The sequence below is a fragment of the Canis lupus genome, chromosome X, assembly GCF_011100685.1.
Source record: "Canis lupus familiaris isolate Mischka breed German Shepherd chromosome X, alternate assembly UU_Cfam_GSD_1.0, whole genome shotgun sequence".
NCBI classification, from domain to species: Eukaryota; Metazoa; Chordata; class Mammalia; order Carnivora; family Canidae; genus Canis; species Canis lupus.
In genome coordinates, this window is record NC_049260.1 from 75,460,514 (window position 1) to 75,487,351 (window position 26,838).

At 38.7% G+C, this 26,838-nt stretch overlaps 1 protein-coding gene across 3 annotated transcripts in view; it reads left to right on the plus strand.

The window, feature by feature from the left end:
• CENPI (centromere protein I) overlaps nt 1-26,838 on the plus strand; it is an 80,136-nt gene that overhangs the window by 20,424 nt on the left and 32,874 nt on the right. For all 3 annotated transcript variants that reach the window (XM_038587859.1, XM_038587860.1, XM_038587861.1), the window contains exons 6-15: nt 1,081-1,129; nt 1,397-1,443; nt 6,533-6,622; nt 7,152-7,280; nt 7,510-7,677; nt 7,819-7,939; nt 9,469-9,560; nt 11,892-12,009; nt 12,099-12,163; nt 23,804-23,898. In XM_038587859.1, coding sequence (XP_038443787.1) covers nt 1,081-1,129; nt 1,397-1,443; nt 6,533-6,622; nt 7,152-7,280; nt 7,510-7,677; nt 7,819-7,939; nt 9,469-9,560; nt 11,892-12,009; nt 12,099-12,163; nt 23,804-23,898 — 974 coding nt within the window. The remainder of the gene's footprint in view (nt 1-1,080; nt 1,130-1,396; nt 1,444-6,532; nt 6,623-7,151; nt 7,281-7,509; nt 7,678-7,818; nt 7,940-9,468; nt 9,561-11,891; nt 12,010-12,098; nt 12,164-23,803; nt 23,899-26,838) is intronic.

Genomic DNA, 26,838 nt, shown 5'->3' on the forward strand with positions numbered 1-26,838 from the left:
TGTGAAAGCAGCTATAGACAATATATAAACAAATGACTGTGGCAGTGTTCCAATAAAAGTTTATTTATAATAACCAGTGGTGAGCTAGATTTGACTTGCAGGTTGTTGTTTACTCATCTCTGTGATAGATTATTTCCTTGTTCGATAAACAGATGTTCTTAATTTAATGATTTCCAATTTATGGAGTCTTTTTCTTTTATGTTTTATTTTGTGGCTATAATTTTATTTTCTTTTCTGAAAGAAAAAAAAAATGCCACTCTCTGGCATAAAGATTTTCTCCTATGGTTTCTTCTAGAACAGGTTGTGGCAAACTTTCCTGTAAAGGGCCAGATAGTAAATATTTTAGGGTATGTGCGCCATAAAGTCTCTGTCAGAACTACTCAGCTCTGCTATTGTAGTGAGAAAGCAGCTATAAATAATTCATAAATGAATGTGCATGGCTATGTTCTAATAAAGCTTGATTTACTAAAACATATGAACTATAGTTTGCTGATCCCTGGTCTAGAATAAAACCTGAACAAGTGGACCCTCAAAATGAGATGGTATAAAGGAACCATTCATTCAATAACTTCTGTAACAAATTTATTGAGTGTATGCTATTTGCTAAACAGAGCTAAGTGGTTAATTAAATTGTGGTATGTCCACTCCTTAGAATATTAAGATCATTGAACATGATCATTTGAAGACCAAACAACATGGGAAAATGATTTTAAGTGGGGAATCAAGATAAAAGTTTTAAGTTTGTATCTTAATAAATATGGACTGGAAAGAAGACATGAATTTTTGTTAGGTAGGAGGATCTTTTTCTGTTTTTCTTTTTTTTTTCTTTTTCTGTTTTTCAAATTGTCTGCAGTGTTTCTGTATTCCAAAAGTACTTAAAAATGGTATAATGAGATACCAATTAACACTATTGGTTTTTACTACTATTTTGTAATATGAAAAAGGAAAGCTTTAGAACTATTGTTCAATGAAATCCTTTTTACTTTTAATCAGTGTAAGATTGACATTCGAGGAAAATGTGTTGCCACTCTGTTCAAGATATATTGTCATTTCTCTTTTAAAAATTTTATATTTTAACAGTGCCCTTATGCCTGCCATTTGTTATATTTACTTACCAAAAAAGAGAATGGTGAGTATTTTATTCCAGTTGTATTACAATTATTCTGTGGAATTAGCATTTGTATTGGCCTTTATAAAGCTAACTAGTAGATTTAGTTCTATGACAAGATTTTGTGGGACTTGTTTGTTAATACTTTTATCTTAGAGCATCTGCTTACTCTTTTAACTGAACAAGATGTTTATATTTTTGGTGTGTTGTAAGAAGATGCTTGTATGAGCCACATGATTCGTTTTAATTCTGAACCCCATTCATTGTACTTTTCTTTACCTTTTCTAGTCAAACCATTTCGTGTGAGAAAACTGCTTGATCTTCAGGCCAAAATGGTGAGTACTGAAAAGCCCTAAAATTGGTACTTTGGGTTAGGTACCGAACTGGGCTTTGGGGATATAAAATTAAATGAGTCATGATCTTCAAAGAACTTACTGTCTGGGGAGCTTAGTCAATAAAATAAAAAATCAGAATAAGACTGGGGTCAAGGAGGAGTGATGATGCTTGAGAGAAATTTTAAGAGATTAATAGGAATTGCCTGGGCCAAGAAGGAAGAGAAGGGTACCTTGGCAGAGGGAACAGCATAAGCAAAGACATGTAGATGGCAAACAGCAAAACTGTTTAGGGAACTGGGTTGCTAAGGCTAGAAACTAAGTGTTGAGGAGTAGTCAAAACTACCACTCTATTAAAGTAAAATGGCTGGTTTGTGTTTTTGGTTATATTTTTGTGGATGTGATCTAGGAAAGCATTCCTTTCTGGACACATAAACTTCAGTATATTCTCTGACCATTATCTCTGTCCTTACAGTTCTCTTGTATTGTTATTTCTACTAACTTGTCTGGTAATAGAAGTCTGTGTAGCTTTGGATATAAAACAATAGGAAGTTATAGTGTCTATTCTAACTGCTGAAGCCCTTCATGATTTACCTAAAAGCATTCAAATTTAATGAAAAACACAAACACATATGCACATTCATGCTTCTCCAGTGTGAGGTTTCCTGTTAGTACAATTCAATGATTGTTCTTGTTTTACAACTCTGTTTTGGTTCTATCAGTTCAATATCTTCTCTTAGTTTTCTGAAGATATTAATGATCATGTTTCTGTCCAAATGGAGTTTTATTTCACCATAATATAAATTGTGAAAAAGTACATTTTCCCACATTAACAGCAAAGCCTTTCAAAGGAATACGAAAATTCTTAGCATAAATAAGATCTTACTGATTTGTATTAACTGAAACAACAGCATATGTTCAAGTTTAGAGAATGATTTAGTACATGATTGTATAAAAATTTTATTTTATCTTTATTTATTTAGTATACAAAATTAGTTTTTAGTATAAAAAATTTAAATACAGACATTAAATGTATGGCTTCATTGATAACAGTTTAAATAGTACATTATTAAATTATTCCATTATCAATGCCTATTTATATATACATATTTTTATTTTATTTTATTATTTTTTTGTATATTTTTTTATTGGAGTTCAATTTGCCAACATAGCATAACACCCAGTGCTCATCCCATCAAGTGCCCCCCTCAGTGCCTGTCACCCAGTCACCCTATACCCCCACCCACCTCCCCTTTCACTACCCCTTGTTCATTTCCCAGAGTTAGGAGTCTCTCATGTTCTGTCATCCTCACTGATATTTTCACTCCTTTCCCCTTTATTCCCTTTCACTATTTTTTATATTCCCCAAATGAATGAGACCATATAATGTTTGTCCTTCTCTGATTGACTTATTTCACTCAGCATAATACCCTCCAGTTCCATCCTCGTTGAAGCAAATGGTGGGTATTTGTCGTTTCTATTGGCTGAGTAATATTCCATTATATACATAGATCACATCTTTTTTATCCATCCGTCTTTCGATGGACACCGAGGCTCCTTCCACAGTTTGGCTATTGTGGACATTGCTGCTGTAAACATTGGGGTGCAGATGTCCTGCCATTTCACTGCATCTGTATCTTTGACAATGCCCATTTATAAAGATGTATTATTTTTTTAAGATTTTTTTAATTCATTTGAACGAGAAAGCGTGTGAAAGAGTGAAAGCATGAGCAGGCAGGAGGGGCAGAGGGAGCAAGAGAAGCAGATTCCCCACTGAGCAGGGAGCCTGCCTTGGGGTTCAGTCCTAGGACCCTGGTATTATAACCTGAGCCGAAGGCAGACATTTAACCGACTGAGCTACCCAGGTGCCCCCATAAAGATGCATTTGTAGGGATCCCTGGGTGGTGCAGCAGTTTGGTGCCTGCCTTTGGCCCAGGGTGTGATCCTGGAGACCTGGGATCGAATCCCACATCGGGCTCCTGGTGCATGGAGCCTGCTTCTCCCTCTGCCTGTGTCTCTGCCTCTCTCTTTCTCTGTGACTATCAATAAGTAAGTAAGTAAGTAAGTAAGTAAATAAATAAATAAATAAATAAATAAAATTAAATAAAAAAAAAGATGCATTTATATTTGTTTTTGATTAGCTGAATTTTGGTCAAGTCCAGCATAGTGGAAGGCATACACCAAGAAGGCATAGTGTGCTCACATGTAACCCAACATGTATAATGGTAACAGGCATAATCTGCATGTTGGAACAAATAAATTGAATATATGAAATTCTGACACCTGCAAAGGCATGTATCCCCTCTATACATCCATGAAGAAAATAAAATACAGAAACTGTCTTTCTGGTGGCAACCATGAATGATGGGAAATGGAGCAGGCATGTTGTTGTCATATATACACCAGGCACTGTTAGACCAGTCTTTGGAACAGAGTTGGGGAGTTAGGTCTTGTCTGAGGGTTGATAAGGATGGTTTCTAGAATTTTCTCCTCTGCTAGGCATGAGCCTATCTGACTTGGACTATGGTTTTTCCCTATTTCCAGCTTTGTCTCTGTTTCCTCAGAGTTCCTTTCTTTAGTTAGTTTTGGTCTTTCACAGTAGAGGCTTTTCTCAAATGCCTGGCAAACCTTGTTTGTCCGTATTTAATAGGAAAGAACTAAAATGGTGATTGGAAACTTTTGCATGTGAGCAGGACTTGTTCATTGTTGGATCTTGATGTTTTGTTGGGAAGCCTCACAGATGGCTATGTCACTTTTCCCAGAGAGAAATTCTCTTGTCTTCTGCCTAGGGGGTTGTATTGGGCTTCTCTAGAGAAATGGAACCAATAGGATGTGTGTATAGATAAATAGAAAGATATTTATTCATTTTTTTAAAAGATTTTATTTATTTATTCATGAGAGACACACACAGAGAGAGAGAGAGAGAGAGAGAGAGGCAGAGACACAGGCAGAGGGAGAGAGAGAGAGAGAGAGGAGAGAGGCAGAGACACAGGCAGAGGGAGAAGCAGGCTCCATGCAGGGAGCCTGATGTGGAACTCTATCCTGGGTCTCCAGGATCAGGCCCTGGGCTGAAGGCAGCGCTAAACCGCTGAGCCACCCGGGCTGCCCTAGAAAGATATTTATTATAAGGAATTGACTTGCATGATTATGAAGCTAGCAAGTTTATAATCGGGGGAGCTGGCAGGTTGGAGACCTTGGAGAGCTGATGTTTCACTTTAAGTCCAAAGGCAGTCTGCTGTAGAACCAGAAAGAGCTGCTGTTACAGATAAAGTCTTGTAGGTAGGCTGCTGGAGAATTCTCTCCTGCTTTGGAGGAGGCTGGTCTTTTTGTTTTATGAGAGCCTTCAACGGATTGAATGAGGGCCATCCACATTATGGAGGGTAGTCTATTCAAAGTCCACCAATTTAAATGTTAATCTCATCTAAAACACTCTCACAGAAGCACCCAAAATAATGTTGGACTAAATATCTGGGCACTCTGTGGCCCAGCCAACTTGACACATAAAATTAACCATCATGGGTTATAAACTTGGCTACTAGCACTCTGGGATATAAGCAGTGAAAGGGGGTAAGGAAGGGTCCTGGTACCCTTCCTCAGCTGTGCCTGTTGTCTAAACTCAGTTTCATCTTCAAAAGTAAAACCTTCATGTTAGTGTGGTGAAGGAATTTGGGGCTCTAACTGCTTCTTACGTAGGTTTTCAACCAATCCTGTTTTTTGTCCTTCTTGTAGTTCTGCTACCTCCACTTTTCAGAGGTATCTGGTCCCTCAAATTCCTGAGCCTTTTAGAGAATTCTCAAACATGAATCTGCTGCTTTTAAGCCTTTTTCTGTTGCTACCTTAGGTTTTATTTTCTGTTTTGTTAAGTTGGTTACTATTTGTCCAGTTTTGTTCTGGGTTCCAAAATCTTATTGGGATCTCTCATTTGTTGTTGTGTCCTCACTTATTCATTTGAACTTGTGCTTTATGCCTTTTTTATGCTTTTACTTTTCAGTGGGGCTTTGAGGGGACCCAGAGTTATATATGTTCAATATGCCATGTTTAACTGGCATTCTTTTTAAAAAAGAAAAGAGTGTTAACTTTTTAACAACCAAGATATGTTTAGTTAACTAGACAATAAGTTCTAAAGGTCTCTCCTCTACTAAATATTTGCTCTATCAAAAAACATTCCAACTCAAAGCAATCACTGATACTAATTGACAATGAGTACAGCGATTGGAAGATTTAAGATTTAATAAATCTTAAAAAAAGGAATACTGTATTTCTAAGTTCCATTTTCTGCCTTTAGAAATTTTTTTTAAAGATTTTATTTATTTATTCATGAGAGACACAGAGAGAGAGAGGAGCAGAGACACAGGCAGAGGGAGAAGCAGGCTCCATGCAGGGAGCTCGATGTGGGACTCAATCCTGGGACTCCAGGATCACACCCTGGGCAAAAGGCAGGCACTAAACCACTGAGCCACCCAGGGATTCCCTATTTTCTTAGAATTAATTTTAGTGGTATGCTTCTCTGGATAGCCAGATATATCTAACATAAATATCCAGCAGTAATGACTTTTATCATTATAAAATTAATGTTTATGTTAAGACTTTGTCTTAGTTATACTAAGCTGCTTGACTATTACATACCAGTTGTTGGATTTCCTAGTTAATTTTCCAGGGATTGTGATAATAAGATATTAATATTTCCTTTGCCCTGTTTTCCTAGCTTCCCTTTTTGTCTTCCTCCCTTTCTGTTGAAATTAACAATGAGTCAACTTTGAGTCCTGAGTATGCTACCTGTGAAAGTAAGCCATGCTAGCGGGTACAACTGGTAGACCTAAGGCATGGGCAGAGAAGAGGAGAGAAAATATAAGGAAGAAGTAGAATAGGAGAAAAGGTCATAAAAGAGAAGTCCACAGGCTGGCAAGGGTAGTTTTATGACAGTTGATTTAAATGTCTGGTTAATTATTTTTTAATTTCCTATTGCATCTTCCTGTAGCTGTATCACATAGTAAAATTCGGGTCTGAGTATATGTTTAATCTGTTTATTTTATCATTACTTTTCTTCCTTACTCCATAGGATTCAAAATTGAAAATTCTTATTTCATTTCAGGGAATGCAGCCTCATCTTCAGGCTTTGTTGTCACTGTATAAGTTCTTTGCTCCTACTTTGATTTCTGTCTCTTTGCCGACGAGGAAGAAGGTAAGGGATTAAGGAGTGAAAAGTCATATTGAGATTGAAATATGTTTTTTTATTAAATTAATTTGCAGATTTGAACTGAAATGTTTATAGCATTACTGTTTTTTTAAAGATTTTATTTATTTATTCATGAGAGAGAGAGAGAGAAAGAGAGGCAGAGACACAGACAGATGGAGAAGCAGGCCCCATGCAGGGAGCCCGACGTGGGACTTGATCCCGGGTCTCCAGGATCAGGTCCTGGGCTGAAGGCAGCGCTGAACTGCTGAGCCACCCGGGCTGCCCAGCATTACTGTTTTTAAGAGCTAGTATTGTGGCACTATTTCTGGAAAGTTTTTTTAGGGGTTGGCACTTTGTTTTGGTTCTTTTTGATGTATTTAATAGATTCTTGATCAGAAAAAAAGACCTTAATGGATTTGCATGGCTATAAAATGTTTCATAATTAATATTCTTTCAATTAATGTAGAGTTTGGGATTTTATATTGCTTTGGGTTATGGTTATCTACACATGTACTTTAATACAATTTTTTTATAGATCTATTTTAAGAATTCAGAGAATTTGTGGAAGACTGCTCTACTTGCTGTGAGGCAAAGGAATCAGGGACCCCCTCCTGAGCCTCTAAAGTTGATGTTAGGTCCTGCTAAGGTCCGTCCTGTAAAAAGAGTAAGTATTGAAAACTCCAAAAGATTTGTGCAACTTCCTTTTTTTAAATACAAATATTAACCACTCAGATATTTGAAGAAATTACAGATATTTAAAGATATTTTAATTGCCCAGGATTCTATGCAAATCACATTCAGACTTCATTAATTGAATCATCTCAGCAATTGCTTTTACATTTAGTTTGTAGTCTGTTTAGTCCATTGATTGTTTTATTGTGTTTCTTCTTTAGAAATGGAATTCTTACTCAGTTATACCAGTGCTAAATTCTAGTAGCTGCAGTAAAGAATGTGGGAAAAAAGGGATGATTCTTTCTAATTATCTCAGTAGCCATGAATTGTTTCCACTAGAACAGCTCAAAAGCTTCCCTCAACTCTTACAGAACATCCATTGCTTAGAGGTATGTGACTTGATAATGTGCTTATCTGTATTTTTCGTTTGATCTTCATAGCCTTTATTTTTGTTATATATGCTTTCTGATGATTTCCTTGTTGCTATAACCTACTTTTCATATATTTAGTTGACTGTTCTCTCTTTGCAGCTGCCTTCTCAGATGGGTGCAGTGTTGAACAATTCTCTGTTACTTCACTATATTAACTGTGTCAAAGACGAGTCTATCTTACTGAGGCTCTATCACTGGTTGAGTCAAACATTACAAGAAGGTAAAAACTGATCCTTAAAAGCATTAGGTGAATGAGGAAGGAACAAGATAGTTCATATCTTTTATAAGGGTGACAAATTCTAAATAGAAGGAGCCTTCGTATGCTGTAACTATTTCTCTGATAATCATATATTCAGAGCTGGTATACTTCCCTTGTAATTTTGGGAGACAGTAAGAAAGGAGATGTGTTGTTAAGGAAACATTGCTGGATGGCCACCCAAACTCTCTGGGTGGCTCCATTTTGATGACCATCACAATCCAAACCCTCTTTGTCTGTATCTGTCCAGAAACTTGCTATTCAGGCTCCCAAATCATCATATTAATGCTAACCCATATTCAAAGAGGGCTGATATATAAGTCAGAATATCAACTTACTATTTCATCATAGAAGTAATTCTTCTTGGTGACCAAAGTATTCATGTCTGCCAACAACAATGTCTCCTCTCTGCTGCCAGTATAGATGGGAGCCAAATTAGTCATTAGAAGATTTCTTAATTACAGATTTGAAGGAAAAAGCAATAAGGAAGTTTTTCATCCAGACCATAGTAAATAAAGCCTGATCATTTCATTCCTCCAAGGGGATCAGGTTCTCTGGAAATCATATTTCTGTTGACCAGACTGTTTCTTTCCTGGGTAAGCAACTCCTGACTCTTCAGGTATTTAAAGTTGGTTTTAGTCGGTTCCAGGCTAACTCCTTTTCCTGCTCATTTTTTCTTTAGATAGGATATGATATAATTAGATTACCACTTACTAAAGTTCTACCACTCTGATATTATCCCCAGCTCACCCTAGTTGAAGTTTGGGGTATTCTCAAATTTTTATTTATTTTTTTATTTTATTTTTTTTTAATTTATTCATAGACACAGAGAGTGGCAGAGACACAGGCAGAGGGAGAAGCAGGCTCCATGCAGGGAGCCCGATGTGGGACTTGATCCCGGGTCTCCAGGATCACACCCCAGGCTGTAGGCGGTGCCAAACTGCTGCACCACTGGGGCTGCCCTATTCTCAAACTTTTAATTCATACATGCATAGTCTCTTGGACTACTATGTGACTTATGCTAATCACATTTATTATATGTCAATTTTACTAGTTTATTTTTCACTATATAAGCTTTCTCTATATCATGAAATTTTTGAAGAGCCTCTCTCTGTCACTTCCACATACCTGTTACAGTCTGCAGTGCCAGTCTTATAGGTATATAAGACTGATTACTTGTTTATATTTGTCATTTGTCACTTTAGAGTAGTGTTAATTATGTTTCATGTAGATTTTTTTTTAATATATTTTTTTAATTTTTATTTATTTATGATAGTCACAGAGAGAGAGAGAGAGAGAGGCAGAGACACAGGCAGAGGGAGAAGCAGGCTCCATGCACCGGGAGCCCGATGTGGGATTCGATCCCGGGTCTCCAGGATCGCGCCCTGGGCCAAAGGCAGGCGCCAAACTGCTGCGCCACCCAGGGATCCCCTGTTTCATGTAGATTTTATTGTCATGCAACCAGATGCTTATATTTAATATTTCTGTTCCAGAGTGTATTTGGTACAAGGTGAATAATTTTGAACATGAGAAAGAATTTGCCAACTTCCTGGCCACTGTCAACAGGGCACAGTGCTTCTTACAAGTAAGATTTCACTTTCTTCATATAAACTCCAGCATTTTTTACTAAAATTCATTGAGATATACATTGAATACCTTTTCTTTAGTGCTCAGCATCATTTGTAAACAGTATTTGCTCAATTAAAAACTCATTATAGAGTTGAGTTGAATTGATGTTTATTTCTATACTGTTGGATTTGAAGAAATCATTTGTCAAATTAGAGAGAAAGGCCTATAATTTAAGAGAACAAACTGAATATGTAATTGAATGCATTCAACTAATTGAATTAGCTGGTAAGATAGATCTCATAGGATTACCAATTGTGTTCTCATAATTTACAAATATATTTTAATGTTCTAGCCAATTAATTATTTGACATACATAAGTAACCCTAGTTGTACATTAGGCTGCAGCTCAATTATCAGTACCATGAAGAAGCCTATACTCATCACCCCAGTCTGGTTTAGATGTTTGTTTTATGTGCTTCCTTAATTCACTGTGTTTACCTGTATCATGGCACTTTCAGCATCTGTTTTTCCACACATTATGAGCTTCCAGGCCTTGGGAACCATGTCTTAACTTGTCGTTTTTAAAAGATTTTATTTATTTATTCATTCATGAAAGACAGAGAGAGAGAGAAAGAGAGAGAGAGGCAGAGACATAGGCAGAAGGAGAAGCAGGCTCCATGCCGGCAGCCTGATGTGGGACTTGATCCCGGGTCTCCAGGATCATGCCCTAGGCCAAAGGCAGGTGCTAAACCACTGAGCCACCTAGGGATCCCCTCTAATTGTCTTCATTCATGTACAAGTGTTTAGCTTGGTACCTGTTACAAAAGAGATGCTCAATAAATGTGTTGACCAAATCTTAAGGATTTGATGTGAAACCATTGAATTGGAAGTTGGATATATATGGTGGTGAAGATAAAGGGATAAATTCAGGTTGACTTTTGAGTTTCCTGCTTGGGAGGAGGATGATGGCATTCAGTAAGAAAGGGAATGTAGAAGGAACAGGCTTGAAAGGAAAGAAATTTGACTTATTTTTTTAGAGATTTTATTTATTTGTTTGAGAGAGAGAGAGAGAACGCATGACTGGGAGCCAGGGAAAAGGAAAAGCAGACTCCCTGCTGAGCAGAGGGCCTGATGCATGGCTTGATCCCAGGACCCTGGGGTCATGACCTGAGCTGAACTCAGACGCTTAACTGACTGAGCCACCCAGGTGCCCCAGAGATTTGACTTAAAAGATGCCTGTGAAATATCTAAAAGGTCATATCCAGAAAGTAGTTAAATTATGAGTCTAGAGCTGAGGAATGAGATTTGAGCTAAAGATACAGCATTAGGACTTCTCATGATATAGGTGGTGATTTTAGCTATGTTATAGATGAGATTGTCCAGAGAATTCATGTCATAAAAAAGTCAAGGATGGAGTCTTGGTACATGCCATTATTTAAGGCTTAGGGCAACACAGGGGAAAAAAAGGAAAGCCTTGCTGCTTCTCTTTGGTGGAAGCATAAGCAGTCTACATACTCAGTGTTCCATCAGATGGAGCTGTCCAGCGTTTGGATTTGGTCTATGGTCTCTAAAGAAATTCTAGCCCTATTATAACATTGTATACATTTTTAAAAGATTTGTATTTGTTTATTTGAGAGAGAGAAAGCACATGAGCAGGGAGAGGAGCAGAGGGAGAGGAACAAGCAGACTCTAGGCGGAACGTAGAGCCTGACATGGGGCTTAATCCCAGGACCCTGAGCCGAAACCAAGAGTTGGATGCTTAACCAGTTGAGCCACCCAGGTGCCCCAACATTGCATACATTTTATTGACTGCACAAGGACTGCACAAGGGACTGCATATACCCCAGAGTAGTACAATTCATTTATCTTAAATTTTTTTTTGTAAATTTTTATTTATTTATGATAGTCACACACACACACAGAGAGAGAGAGAGGCAGAGACATAGGCAGAGGGAGAAGCAGGCTCCATGCACCGGGAGCCGGACGTGGGATTCGATCCCGGGTCTCCAGGATCGCGCCCTGGGCCAAAGGCAGGCGCTCAACCGCTGCGCCACCCAGGGATCCCCAATTTCATTTATCTTAAAAAATATTCCATTAGTTGATTTTTTACCTTCTTTCCAATTGATGTTTTATGGTATTTGTAAAGTATGTTGATGAAGATGATAATGTGTCCAAATAATCATCTGGTCCTTTTTATGAGGAACTCTGGCACCTAACACAAGGATTTTATTATAGTGCTGACAAAAAATTTAGTCTAAGAGTAAAATAATTATAGCACAATATAACTGTTTAGAGAGTAGTTAATGTACTGAGTTTCATACGAATTTTTGATCTTGGCTTGTTATAGGAGGGGTTTTATTCCTGTGAAACATTCCTATACAAGAGCCTTCCTCTCTGGGATGGCTTCTGTTGTCGATCACAGTTCCTTCAACTTGTGAGCTGGATTCCTTTTAATAGTTTCTCTGGTATGTATCCTGAAAATTTTGAGTCCTTTAATTCAATGTATTATTAATTGAAAGAATCTTGAATAATCTTTTTTTTTTTCAATTCCTAGAGGTGAAACCACTTGTTTTTGACCATCTAGCACAGCTCTTCTTTACATCAACCATTTATTTCAAGGTAAAAAAAAAAACTATCTAAGCAAGTATTGTTTTATGGCCAGTAGTACATGATTCCAAACCCATGTTAAAGCAATGGTTTTCTAACAGGATTCCCTTGGACATAGACTTGAGGTACTGCATTACTCAAATCAAAGTTAATGCATAAAATTTTCTGTTTTAAAAGTTTTGTTGTGTATAATTTTCCTGAACTATTTCCACTTGTAGCACATGACAAAGTGAATGAACAGGTGGCAAATTAGTATTAATAAAAACAAAGTGGGAAATACTTAACCATACTTAGATTGTTGTGGTTGATATGTTTATAGATACACTTACTCATTTTACACATAATTACTGAGCACCTACCATGTACTAGATGCCCTTCTTGTCACTGGGAATGCAGTAATGGCCAAAGCAAATAAAACCCCTGTGACATTCATATTCTATATTTATAACAGAAATTATAAGGAATTATATGAAATTGTAATGAATTATAACAAAATTTTTTTCTGCTGATAAAATTGTTCTAACCTTATATGATAAAATTAATACTATTTTGGGCTATTCCTCAAAAAGACCACTGTGGCTTCCAGTAGTTTTACCCCACTTAGTCTGAGAGCCACTTTTGTATAGAATGATTATTCCTATTCCAGAAGAATAACAATATAAGCAATGTTTCTTTTTTTAATAAATTTATTTTTTTATTGGTGTTCAATTTGTCAACATACAGAATAACACCCAGTGCTCATTCCGTCAAGTGCCCACCACCCAGTCACCCCCACCCACCGCCCACCTCCCCTTCCACCACCCCTAGTTCGTTTCCCAGAGTTAGGAGTCTCTCATGTTCTGTCTCCCTTTCTGATATTTCCCACATATTTCTTTTCCTTTCCCCTTTATTCCCTTTCACTATTTTTTATATTCTCCAAATGAATGAGACCATATAATCTTTGTCCTTCTCCGATTGACTTATTTCACTCAGCATAATATCCTCCAGTTCCATCCACGTCGAAACGAATGGTGGGTATTTGTCATTTCTAATGGCTGAGTAATATTCCATTGTATACATAAACCACATCTTCTTTATCCATTCATCCTTCGATGGACACCGAGGATCCTTCCACAGTTTGGCTATTGTGGACATTGCTGCTATAAACATCGGGGTGCAATAAGCAATGTTTCTTTTGTAACATGGTTCTCACCTTAAATCACTTACTGTTGGCCACATTTATAGGAAAAATGTTTTGTCCTGGTTAGTGTTTCTCATATTGAAATGGCACTTTATTAATTATCTGTCAGAATAACTTGGACTTGAGGTTTATTTATATTACTTGTACTTACTACCTGACCAATATCATCATTCACATGACAGTACCTACCACTTCTCCCCAGCTAATGCATTTTTAGGGACTTCATTTTGCAGCCTTTTGTGATTTTCTTCCTATCTTGTAATTGGACTATTCTTTATCTCTTTTCTTATTCCACCAATTTAGAGAGCTGTTTATCTATAAATATAGGTTGAACCATATGAAATTGCCATTTTTATAGGTCAGAGATGTTTGATCAATGGCAATTTCATATGGCCTAATCTAGTAAGTATATACACAATTATACACACATACATATATTTGAGAGTGGGAGTCTGTGGAGAAAAAGGGATAGAGGAAAGGAAACAGTTGGTGGGCCAAGGACAGAACTCAGGGGGAATACTCAGTATTGAATTCTTAGCTAAAAAGAAGAATCTATGAAAGAACCTTCTCAAAAGGTATGAAAAGAACCAGAAGAATAGTAGTGCAAAGGACACAAAGGGAATACAGGATATCAAGAAGTAGTAAAGGAAAAATGTTGCCATATATCCCAGAAAGATCCAGAAGGATAAGGGCCAAAGAAAGTTTGTTTTGAAATTGATAATACAGAGGTTTTGTGCTACCTTTGTGAGCAGTTTTGGGGGAATGTTGGGGGGGGCGACCAGATTTTTTTTCTTTTATTAAAAATTTTTATTTATATTTAATTTTTAAAATTTTTATTTTTTCAGATTTTGTCCTTAAGGGACATTTATTCTGATTTTATATTTACCTTCTTAAAGAAGGAGCTTATATTCTCATGTTGGTAGTAGGAAGCAAGGGCAGTGCTTACCTCCAGATGTTGGGTGGGATATGGAAATGTATTCAGAGGAAACAGCATCCTTGGGTGGCGAAGGGAGAGCCAGGATATGACTAGAATAAGAAAACAGAAACCATACTTTGAAGAATATGAAGATACAGGTTTAGATTACCATAGAATAGAAGTTCTGAGAACTGTAATGGAAAGATTTGGAAATGATGAGATTGATGAAAAGGGAAAGGAAGTATAGAATATAAGAAAGGATAAGTGGCGTAAGAGGCTTCATTTTGGGGGATAGCTAAGGGTAATAGCAATGACAGGTAGTAGAATTAGCTAAAAATTCAGTTATTTTATGAGGCCTTTTATTATTATAATGTAATTATTATTATTTTAAATTTATTTATATTAGAGAGAATCTTAGGCAGACTCTGCACTGTGCACAGAGCCCGATGTGGGGCTCTAATTCACTCTATCTCATGACCCTGAGATCATGACCTGAGCCAAAATCAAGAGTCAGATGCTCAACTGAGTGAACCACCCAGGCACCAAGTTTATAAGCCTTTTATTTTTATTTATTTTTTTAAATATTTTTTATATAAATTTATTTTTTATTGGTGTTCAATTTGCCAACATATAGCATAACACCCAGTGCTCATCCCATCAAGTGCCCCCATCAGTGCCCATCACCCAGTCACCCCCATCCCCCGCCCACCTCCCCTTCCACCCCCCCTAGTTCGTTTCCCAGACTTAGGAGTCTCTCATGTTCTGTCACCTTTCTGATATTTCCCACTCATTTTTTCTCCTTTCCCCTTTATTCCCTGTCACTATTGTTTATATACCCCAAATGAATGAAACCATATAATGTTTGTCTTTCTCAGATTGATTTATTTCACTCAGCATAATACCCTCCAGTTCCATCCACGTCGAAGCAAATGGTGGGTATTTGTCATTTCTAATGGCTGAGTAATATTCCATTGTATACATAAACCACATCTTCTTTATATTTTTTTTAATAAATTAATTTTTTATTGGTGTTAAGTTTACCAACATACAGAATAACACCCAGTGCTCATCCTGTCAAGTGTCCCCCTCAGTGCCCGTCACCCACTCACCCCCACCCCCCGCCCTCCTCCCATTCCACCACTCCTGGTTCGTTTCCCAGAGTTAGGAGTCTTTATGTTCTGTCTCCCTTTCTGATATTTCCCGCACATTTCTTCTCCCTTCCCTTATTATTTCACTATTATTTATATTCCCCAAATGAATGAGAGCATACACTGTTTGTCCTTCTCCGATTGACTTACTTCACTCAGCATAATACCCTCCAGTTCCATCCACGTTGAAGCAAATGGTGGGTATTTGTCATTTCTAATGGCTGAGGAATATTCCATTGTATACATAAACCACATCTTCTTTATCCATTCATCTTTTGATGGACACCGAGGCACCATTCACAGTTTGGCTATTGTGGACATTGCTGCTATAAACATCAGGGGCAGGTGTCCCGGCATTTCATTGCATCTGTATCTTTGGGGTAAATCCCCAACAGTGCAATTGCTGGGTCGTAGGGCAGGTCTATTTTTAACTCTTTGAGAAACCTCCACACAGTTTCCAGAGGGGCTGCACCAGTTCACATTCCCACCAACAGTGCAGGAGGGTTCCCCTTTCTCCATATCCTCTCCAACATTTGTGGTTTCCTGCCTTGTTAATTTTCCTCATTCTCACTGATGTGAGGTGGTATCTCATTGTGGTTTTGATTTGTATTTCCCTGACGGCAAGTGGTGCGGAGCATTTTCTCATGTGCTTGTTGGCCATGTCTATGTCTCCTTCTGAGATTTCTGTTCATGTCTTTTGCCCATTTCATGATTGGATTGTTTCTTTGCTGTTGAGTTTAATAAGTTCTTTATAGATCTTGGAAACTAGCCCTTTATCTAATAGGTCATTTGCAAATATTTTTTCCCATTCTGTAGGTTGTCTTTTAGTTTTGTTGACTGTTTCTTTTGCTGTGGAAAAGCTTCTTACCTTGATGAAGTCCCAGTAGTTCATTTTTGCTTTTGTTTCTCTAGCCTTCCTGGATGTATCTTGCAAGAAGTTACTGTGGCCGAGTTCAAAAAGGGTGTTGCCTGTGTTCTCCTCTAGGATTTTGATGGAATCTTGTCTCACATTTAGATCTTTCATCCATTTTGAGTTTATCTTTGTGTATGGTGAAAGAGAGTGGTCTAGTTTCATTCTTCTGCATGTGGATGTCCAATTTTCCCAGCACCATTTATTGAAGAGACTGTCTTTTTTCCAATGGATAGTCCTTCCTGCTTTGTCGATATTAGTTGACCATAAAGTTGAGGGTCCACTTCTGGATTCTCTATTCTGTTCCATTGATCTATGTGTCTGTTTTTTTGCCAATACCACACTGTCTTGATGACCACAGCTTTGTAGTAGAACGTGAAATCTGGCATTGTGATGCCCCCAGCTATGGTTTTCTTTTTTAAAATTCCCCTGGCTATTCGGGGTCTTTTCTGATTCCACACAAATCTTAAAATAATTTGTTCTAACTCTCTGAAGAAAGTCCATGGTATTTTGATAGGGATTGCATTAAACGTGTATATTGCCCTGGGTAACATTGACATTTTCACAATATAAATTCTGCCAATCCATGAGCATGAAATATTTTTCCATCTCTTTGTGTCTTCCTCAGTTTCTTTCAGAAGTGTTCTATAGTTTTTAGGGTATAGATCCTTTACCTCTTTGGTTAGGTTTATTCCTAGGTATCTTATGCTTTTGGGTGCAATGTAAATGGGATTGACTCCTTCATTTCTCTTTCTTCAGTCTCATTGTTAGTGTATAGAAATGCCACTGACTTCTGGGCATTGATTTTGTATCCTGCCACACTGCCAAATTGCTGTATGAGTTCTAGCAATCTTGGGGTGGAGGCTTTTGGGTTTTCTATGTAGAGTATCATGTCATCGGTGAAGAGGGAGAGTTTGACTTCTTTGCCAATTTGAATGCCTTTTTTTTTTCTTTTTTGTTGTCTGATTGCCGAGGCTAGGGCTTCTAGTACTATGTTGAATAACAGTGGGGAGAGTGGCCATCCCTTTCTGGTTCCTGATCTTAGGGGAAAGGCTCCCAGTGCTTCCCCATTGAGAATGATATTTGCTGTGTGCTTTTCATAGATGGCTTTTGAGATGTTGAGGAATGTTCCCTCTATCCCTACACTCTGAAGAGTTTTGATGAGGAATGAAAGCTGTATTTTGTCAAATGCTTTCTTGGCATCTGTTGAGAGGATCATGTGGTTCTTGTTTTTTCTCTTGCTGATATGATCAGTCACATTGATTGCTTTACGAGTGTTGAACCAGCCTTGCATCCCAGGGATAAATCCTACTTGGTCATGGTGAATAATCTTCTTAACGTATTGTTCTATCCTATTGGCTAGTATCTTATGGAGAATTTTTGCATCCATGTTCATCAGGGATATTGGTCTATAATTCTCCTTTTTGGTGGCGTCGTTGTCTGGTTTTGGAAGTAAGGTGATGCTGGGCCTCATAAAATGAGTTTGGAAGTATTCCGTCTCTTTCTATCTTTCCAAACAGCTTTAGTAGAATAGGTATAGTCTTCTTTAAACGTTTGATAGAATTCCCCAGGGAAGCCATCTGGCCTTGGACTTTTGCGTCTTGGGAGGTTTTTGATGACTGCTTCAATTTCCTCCCTGGTTATCGGCCTGTTCAGGTTTTCTATTTCTTCCTGTTCCAGTTTTGGTAGTTTGTGTTTTTCCAGAAATGTGTCCATTTCTTCTAGATTGCCTAATTTATTGGCGTATAGCGGCTCATAATGTTTTTAAAATTGTTTGTATTTTCTTGGTGTTGGTAGTGATCTCTCCTTTCTCATCATGATTTTATTAATTTGAGTCTTCTCTCTCTTCTTTTTAATAAGGCTGGCTAATGATTTATCTATCTTATTCTTTCAAAGAACCAACTCCTGGTTTTTTTTATCTGTTTCACAGTTCTTCTGGTCTCTATTTCATTGAGTTCTGCTCGAATCCTTATTAACTCTCTTCTGCTGGGTGTAGGATCTATTTGCTGTTTTTTCTTTAGCTCCTTTAGGTGTAAGGTTAGCTTTTGTATTTGAGTTCTTTCCAGTTTTTGGATGGCTGCTTGTATTGTGATGTATTTTCCCCTCAGGACTGCTTTTGCTGTATCCCAAAGATTTTGAATGGTTGTATCTTCATTCTCATTACTTTCCATGAATCTTTTTAATTCTTCTTTAATTTCCTTATTGACCCTTTCATCTTTTAGCAGGATGGTCCTTAACCTCCACGTGTTTGAAATCCTTCCAAACTTCTTCTTGTGATTTAGTTCTAATTTCAAAGCATTATGGTCTGAGAATACGCAGGGAATGATCCCAGTCTTTTGGTATTGGTTAAGACCTGATTTGTGACCCAGTATGTGGTCTCTTCTGGAGAAAGTTCGATGTGCACTTGAGAAGAATGTGTATTCAGTTGCATTTGGATGTGAAGTTCTGTAGATATCTGTGAAATCAGTCTGGTCTAGTGTATCATTTAAAGCTCTTGTTTTCTTTGGTGATGTTGTGCTTAGAAGACGATCGATCGATTGTAGAAAGTGCTACATTGAAGTCACCAAGTATCAGTGTATTATTATCTAAGTATGTCTTAACTTTGGTTATTAATTGATTGATATATTTGGCAGCTCCCACATTCGGGACATATATATTAATGATTGTTAAGTCCTCTTGTTGGATAGATCCTTAGTGTCCCTCTTCATCTCTCGCTAGTCTTCGGAATAAACTTTAGTTTATCTGATATAAGGATGGCTACTACCCCTGCTTTCTTTTGATGACCATTTGAATGGTAAATGGTTCTCCAACCTTTTATTTTCAGGCTGTAGGTGTCCTTCTGTCTAAAATGAGTCTCTTGTAGACAGCAAATAGATGGGTCCTGCTTTTTTATCCAGTCTGAAACCCTGCGCCTTTTGAGGGGGTCATTAAGCTCGTTCACGTTCAGAGTTACTATTAAAAGGTATGAGTTTAGTGTCATCATGATACCTATTCAGTTCCTGTTTTTGTGGATTGTTCCATTGGACTTCCTCTTAAAGAGGAATTTTAATAGTCCCTCTTAAAATTTCTTGCACAGCTGGTTTGGTGGTCACATATTCTTTCAGTCCTGCCTATCTTGGAGCTCTTTATCACTCCTTCCATTTTGAATGAGAGCCTTGCTTGATAAAGTATTCTTGGTTGCATGTTCTTCTCATTTAGGACCCTGAATATATCCTGCCATCCCTTTCTGGCCTGCCAGGGCTCTGTGGAGAGGTCTGCTGTAATCCTAATGCTTCTCTCCATAAAAGTTAGAGATTTCTTGTCTCTTGCTGCTTTAAGGATCTTCTCTTTATCTTTGGAATTTGCTAGCTTCACTATTAAATGTCGAGGTGTTGAGCGGTTTTTATTGATTATAGGGGGGATCTCTTTATTTCCTGGATCTGAATGGCTGTTTCCCTTCCCAGATTAGGAACGTTTTCATCTACGATTTACTCAAATCCATATTCTGGACCTCTGTCCCTTTTGGCGCCCTCGGGTACCCCAATTAAACGTAGATTTTTCTTCTTCAGGCTGTCATTTATTTCCCTTAATCTATCCTCATGATCGTTTGTTTTTTCTCTTTTTTCCTCAGTTTCCCTCTTTGCCATCAACTTGTCTTCTATGTCACTCACTCGTTCTTCTACTTCGTTAACCCTCGGTATTAGGACCTCTAGTTTGGATTGCATCTCAGTTAATTGATTTTTAATTTCTGCCTGATTAGATCTAAATTCTGCAGTCATGAAGTCTCTTGAGTCCTTTATGCTTTTTTCTAGAGCCACCAGTAGCTTTATAGGTTTTTGATGACTGCTTCAGTTTCCTCCCTGGTTATCAGCCTGTTCAGGTTTTCTGTTTCTTCCTGTTCCAGTTTTGGTAGTTTGTGCTTCTGAATTGGCTTTCTGACATTGAATTGTAATCCAAATTTTGTAACTCTGTGGGAGAGAGGACTGTTTCTGATTCTTTCTTTTGAGGTGAGTTTTTCCTTCTAGGAAAAAAAAAGAAGAGAAGAAAAAATAGGGTGGGGGAGGAAGCACACAGAAATAAAAAAACAAGGGGGAGTATCCTCTGATTCTTTATACTGTAAATCCTTCGACTTCCCCTGGAACTTTCCGGTGCTGCTTGGTCAATATTTTGTTTTTCCCCTGTCGGTCTAGCTGGTCTTCTGTGGGAGGGGCCTGCTGTGCTGATTTTCAGGTGTCAGCACTTGGGGGAGCTGCTTAGCACCCAGCCTGGTGCAGGGCTCAGTGAAAGTTGTTTAGCCTATTTATCCTGTGAGGCCACTGTGAGGCTCAGTGGGTGTTGTTTATCCTGGGAGTCCCCAGAAGGAACAACAACAGTGGCAGCGGCCAGGTCTCCTGGCCTGGAGTCAGCTCCCGGAGTAACTACAGAGCTCGCAGTCTGCAGGGGCCTGGATGCTCCAGGGGCGTGGTCCGCTCATCTGCTCAGTTCGGGCGGCCTGGCGGCTGGAATGTCCTTGCTGCGCTGTTGGATTTGCGCTCCCGGCCGGGAAGCCCCCTCTCCGTGGAGCCTTCGCCGGAGCCCCTCCGAACTGCTCCCGGGCCCAGCAGTGGGCGCACTGCAGCCCTTGAGGAGCTCAGCCTCGGTGTGTGTCTTGCTCTCCCCCGGGGCACAGGTGCTCTGTTAGTGTCCCTGGGAGCCTGAGTGTCCCCGCCCCTCCTGGGATCCTGCTCTAACTCCCTGCGAGTGCATTTCTGTCCGGGAGGATTGGTGAAGCCTCTGATTCTCCTGGACGGGGCTTTCTTGGGGCTTTCCTGTCCTGGGGGCTCTCGCCCCGGCCCTAGCCCCGCTCCTCGCAGGGCCCCTCCCCCTTGGATGCCTTTTGTTTCTTTATTTCTTTTTTCCCGTCTTCCTATCTTGATAGAAGCGTGAATTCTTCTCACTGTGCCATTCCAGCTGTTCTTTCTTTAAATCTCAAGCCGAAGGGTAGCCTAGGTGGCTCAGCAGGTTTAGCGCCGCCTTCAGTCCGGGCCTGATCCTGGAGATCTGGGATCGCGTCCCACGTCAGCCTCCCTGCATGGAGCCCGCTTCTCCCTCTGCCTGTGTCTCTGCCTCTCTCTCTGTGTGTGTCTCTCAAGAATAAATAAATAAAATCTTTAGAAAAATAAATCTCAAGTCGAATTTGTAGGTTTTCAGGATGATTTGAAGGTTATCTAGGTAATTTGGTGGGGACAGGTGACTTGGAGACCTTACTCTTCTGCCATCTTGCCCCGCCTCCTTTTAAAAAATATTTTGTTTATTTATTCATGAGAGACACACAGAGAGAGAGAGAGAGGCAGAGGGAGAAGCAGGCTTCATGCAGAATGCCTGATGTGGGACTCGATCCTAGAACTCCGGGATCATGCCCTGAGCCAAAGGCAGATGCTCTACCGCTGAGCTACCCAGGCATCCTTTTATGAAGCTTTTAAATTGCAAAAGATTGGGGTATCAGGGTTGCTCAGTGGGTTGGGCATCTGCTTTTAGCTCAGGGTGTGTGTGATCCTGGGGTCCTGAGATCGAGCCTTGATTTAGGCTCCCTACTCAGTGGCAAGTTAGCTTCTCCCTTTATTTATCCCTTTGTGCTTTCCATCTCTCTCTTTCCCTCTCAAATCAATAATTAAATAAAATCTTTAAAGAAAAAGCCAAAGATTTACATGATCTGTAGAGAACCTGGAGTATAGTTTATGAGGCTTTTAATAACTTATTATTACCTTAGCTATTATATAGCTTGATATCCAGCTTAATGTAATAATTAATATTTTTAGAAATCTATTAAAAATATTTTCACCTTTTCAGTGTTTAGCCAATTGTGTCTATCAGTAAACAACCTTTATCATTGAATTTTGAATGAGAAAATCCCACAAATCTACTGTAACAATGCAATTCTCATTGTGGCATGTTAATTTTCTAATTTTTGTCCATATTGATTTGTGTTCCCTGTATAATAACAAAACAGTGGACATAAATTTATAGATCAGAATATAAAGTTAGTCAAATGTAGTCATAGTGAAATATCTAGTCATAGTCTATAGATGTTATACTACAATTAAATTTTTTTCTATTATTTCTAATCTTTTTTTAAAGATTTTATTTATTCATGAGAGAGAGAGAAAGGAGGCAGAAACAGGTGGAGGGAGAAGCAGGCTCTCCACAGGAGCCCAATGTGGGACTCAATCCTGGACGCTGGGACCATCCCTGAGTCAAAGGCAGATGCTCCACCACTGAGCCACCCAGGCATCCCTGTTATTTCTAATTTGTGTCTTTGTAGGAATAGATAACTATATTGATCATCTTCATAATACAGATTTCTTTATTCTCTTGGCATGCATTTCCAGGAACGAAGTTACTGGACGAAAGGAAATTTTGAACATTTTTTATGACCTTGTTACATACTGGTATTCTTTTGCCGTACACAATTCTTTGAGGGAAGATGGCTATAATGGGTAGAGTACTTAAATAACAAGGATCTGGCAGCCATGGAGAAAGAATTGGGGTCTGGGAGATGAGACCAGAGAAGACCGACTAGGAGAATAAAGTAATCTCAGAGATTTGAAGGCCTGGGCTAAGGTAGTTACAGTGGGATTGGAAGGAAATGGAAAAGTTGGATATTTTGAAAAGAAAAAAATGATAGGAATTGGTGATGAAGTAAAGCATGAAGGACACAAGATGACTTTAAGATTTCTAGCTTGGTATGTTAAAGGAAGTGGGGATATTTTTGCCTGGAGGAAAACAGACTATGATTTTGTGGTCCCCTTCAAATAATTGATTGATTGTCCCATGGAAAGAGAAGAAGCTTATTTGGCTTCAGGAGATAAGATTGGATACAGGGCAGTATCTTTTTAAAATTTATTTTATTTTTTTATTGGAGTTCAATTTGCCAACATATAGCTTATTACCCAGTGCTCATCCCGTCAAGTGCCCCTCCTCAGTGCTCTCAGTCCTCTCTGGGCACACCTGTGTCAAAACTGAGGCCCTTAGAAATGAAGCCAAAGCCTGAGAAAGGAAAGAATAAAATTGTTTGTTTTCTATACTTATGGAAGGTAAGATAAATTTTTGACCTTCAAAATGGGAGCAAAATGTAGTTGTGACACAGGTGAAAAGGATAGGGAACTCATTTCTTTAGCAACTTCAAAGGATCTCTGAGGGGAGACAGTAAGGAGTGGGTGATACTGTATTTGAAGATGTAATATATGTTCTAAATGAATGTCATTTAGAAAAACAAGAGTCTGTTTCCGGGCTGATAAGCTGGGGCAGTCTTGTAGAGAAAATGTCAAAATAAACTTGAACTCAAATTCATTTGTCTCTTGGAGATTGATCAGGCTGGAGTAGCGGCTATTGTGTTCTGATATAAAACCCAATAGCTGGATGCAGTCATCTCCATGGTCCCTTCCACCTCTAAGCTTCTGGTTTAATTTTTTAGTTCTCAACACTAAAGTGTGTGAATGATTTTGTGAATGATTTTTTTTGTTTTGTTTTGCTTTCGCAGAGTAGTGTTCTCCAGAGTCTGAAGGAACTGCTGCAGAATTGGCTGTTGTGGCTTTCTGTGGACATTCACATGAAACCTGTGATGAACAGTCCTCTGTGAGTTATAGCACTCCACAAGAGATGATCTGTACAAAAATTTTTCCTATAGAGGTTAATAGTGTGGCATGAGACCTTTTTGTAAATGCTTAGTTATGGTTTTCTAAAAAAAAAATTTTTTGTAAGGATTTTATTTATTTATTTGACAGAATGCACAAGCAGGGGGAGTGGTAGGCAAAGGGAGAAGCAGGCTCATTGTGAAGAGCCCAATGCACGACTGGATCCCAGGATCCCAGGATCATGACCTGAGCCAAAGGCAGACACTCAACCACTGAACCACCCAGGTGTCCCAAAGATTTTATTTATTTGAGAGAGAGAGAGAGAGAATGAGTGGGGAGAGGGGCAGAGGGAGTGGGAGAGGCAGACTTCCCACTGAGCCTGACTCAGGGCTTGATCCCAGGACCCCAAGGATCATGACCTGAGCTGAAGTCAGGTGCTTAACTGACTGAGCCACCCAGATGCCCCTTAAAAATATTTTAATTGAAATATAGTTGATGTGCAATATTATATTAGTGTATGCCATAGTGATTTGACAATTCTATATATTACATAGTACTTACCATGAAAAATGTAGTTACCATCCGTTACCATAAAAAGTTACTGCTATAATATTGACTGTATTTCCTATGCTTTACTTTTCATCCCTGTGACTTATTTTATAACTTGAAGTTATATCTCTTAATGCCCTTCACCTGTTTTGCCTCCCTCCCCAACCCTACACCTACATCTCTTCTGCCAGCCATCAGTTCGTTCTCTGTATTTATCAATCTGTTGGGTTTTTTTTGTTTCTTTATTCATTTGTTTTGTTTTTCCACATATAAGTGATATCATATGTTGTCTTTCTCTATCTGACTTATAAAAAATAAATAGTTCTTAATATCTTCAAATATCTAATCAGCAAATTCCCTATATATTTTTTAAAATCTCACGTCTCTTTATTTTTTTTATTTTTCTATTAAATATTTTATTTATTCATGAGAGACGCAGAGAAAGGCAGAGACATACATAGGCAGAGGGAGAAGCAAGCTCCTCACAGGGAGCCCAATGCGGGATTCGATCCCGATTCCCGGGATCACGCCCTGAGCCAAAGGCATATGCTCAGTCGCTGAGCCACCCAGGCGCCCCTCAAATTCCCTATGTTAATCAGTCATAGTCTTACTTTAAAGTGTAAGGATCCCTTAGCTTCAGTTGTATGTAGTTTGGTGGTTAGCTTGGTTAGATTACCTCCTACCTTTTTATGTGTTCTTATCCCTATAGTGATCTTCTACTTTGAGAAGAGCATGATGAATAGAAGCTTCTTTTTTTTTTTAAAGATTTTATTTATTTATTCATGATAGTCACAGAGAGAGAGAGAGAGGCAGAGACACAGGCAGAGGGAGAAGCAGGCTCCATGCACCGGGAGCCCGATGTGGGATTCGATCCGGGTCTCCAGGATCGCGCCCTGGGCCAAAGGCAGGCGCCAAACCGCTGCGCCACCCAGGGATCCCTGAATAGAAGCTTCTTGAGAGTTGCTTGGAAATTGTTTTTAGTTCTTCATATTCATTATTGCAGTGTGTCCATATCTTGTGTATGTCTGGTCACTTTTATTTTTTTAATTTTTAAAAAATAAAAAAAAATTTAAAGATTTTTATTTATTTGAGAACATGAGCAAATGAGAGAGAGTATGAGCCATGGGGGATGAGGAGCAGAGGGAAAAGGAGAAGCAGACTCCCCACTGAGCAGGCAGCCTGACAGGGGGCTTAATCCCAGTACTCCAGGATCATGACCTGAGCTGAAGGCAGGTACTTAACGGACTGAGCCACCCATGTGCCCCTGTCTGGTCACTTTTAGAAGGAAATAGAGCATTATGAGTAGTGAAAGCATCTTATAAGGCTGTGCTTCTCAAAGTAAGGTCCCTGAACCAGTAACATCAGCATTATTGGGACCTTGTTAGAGACAGAAAGTCTCAGGCCTTACCCTAGATCTGCTGAAGTAAACTCTGGAGGTAGGGCCTAGTAATCTATGTTTTAACAAATGCTTTCGTAATTTTGGTGCTAGCTAAAGTTTGAGAACCACAATCATGAAGAAATTAAATGTTTAACCTCTTCAAACACTTCAATTTTATTAAGGATACTATGTTGTGTTTATAATTTTCGACCAATTTGCAATGTAAGTCTTAACGCACCCTGATATAGGAGCCTTACAATTTCTATATTTCTAAATATCCTAGGAGCCTTTTTAAAAGCCATAAATCTTGGGAGGCATTTTATTTTATTTTATTTTATTTTATTTTTTATTTTTTTATTATTTATATATTTATGTATTTATTTTATTTTTTTAACATTTTATTTATTTATTCATGAGAGACACAGAGAGAGAAGCAGAAACATAGGCAGAGGGAGAAGCAGGCTCCAAGCAGGGAGCCCCATGTGGGACTCCATCCTGGGATTCGATCCCGGGACTCCAGAATCACACCCTGAGCCAAAGGCTCAACCACTGAGCCAACCCAGGCACCCTTGGGAGGCATTTTAAAAGGAACTTTGTTTTCTAAAATTCTTAAACAAATGGACATAAATGCAGGTAACTTTAATGTCATAATACCATTTGGCATTATACAGGACTTTTTTGGGTGCAAAATGGTGGTTTTATTAAAACAATGGGACAGGACCCATGGACAGGAAGAGCTTCTGTCTATAATACAGTTCTTATGTTCTCAGTAACTTTTTTTATTTAGGAGATGTGGATGTAATGCCATGTCCCTCTCATATGACCATATGCCACATGACTGTCAAAGAGGGAGTAAATTGTAGATCACAAGGAGAGAAGATTAGGGAGCCATTCTCAGCAATGGTTCTTCATTGGGCATTTTTGGTTGGCACTGTGATTGGGAAGAGAGTGCTACCCTTATTTAGTAGGTGGGAGCCAAGGATGATCATTGTATTACTGTAGGAATAGGAAGAA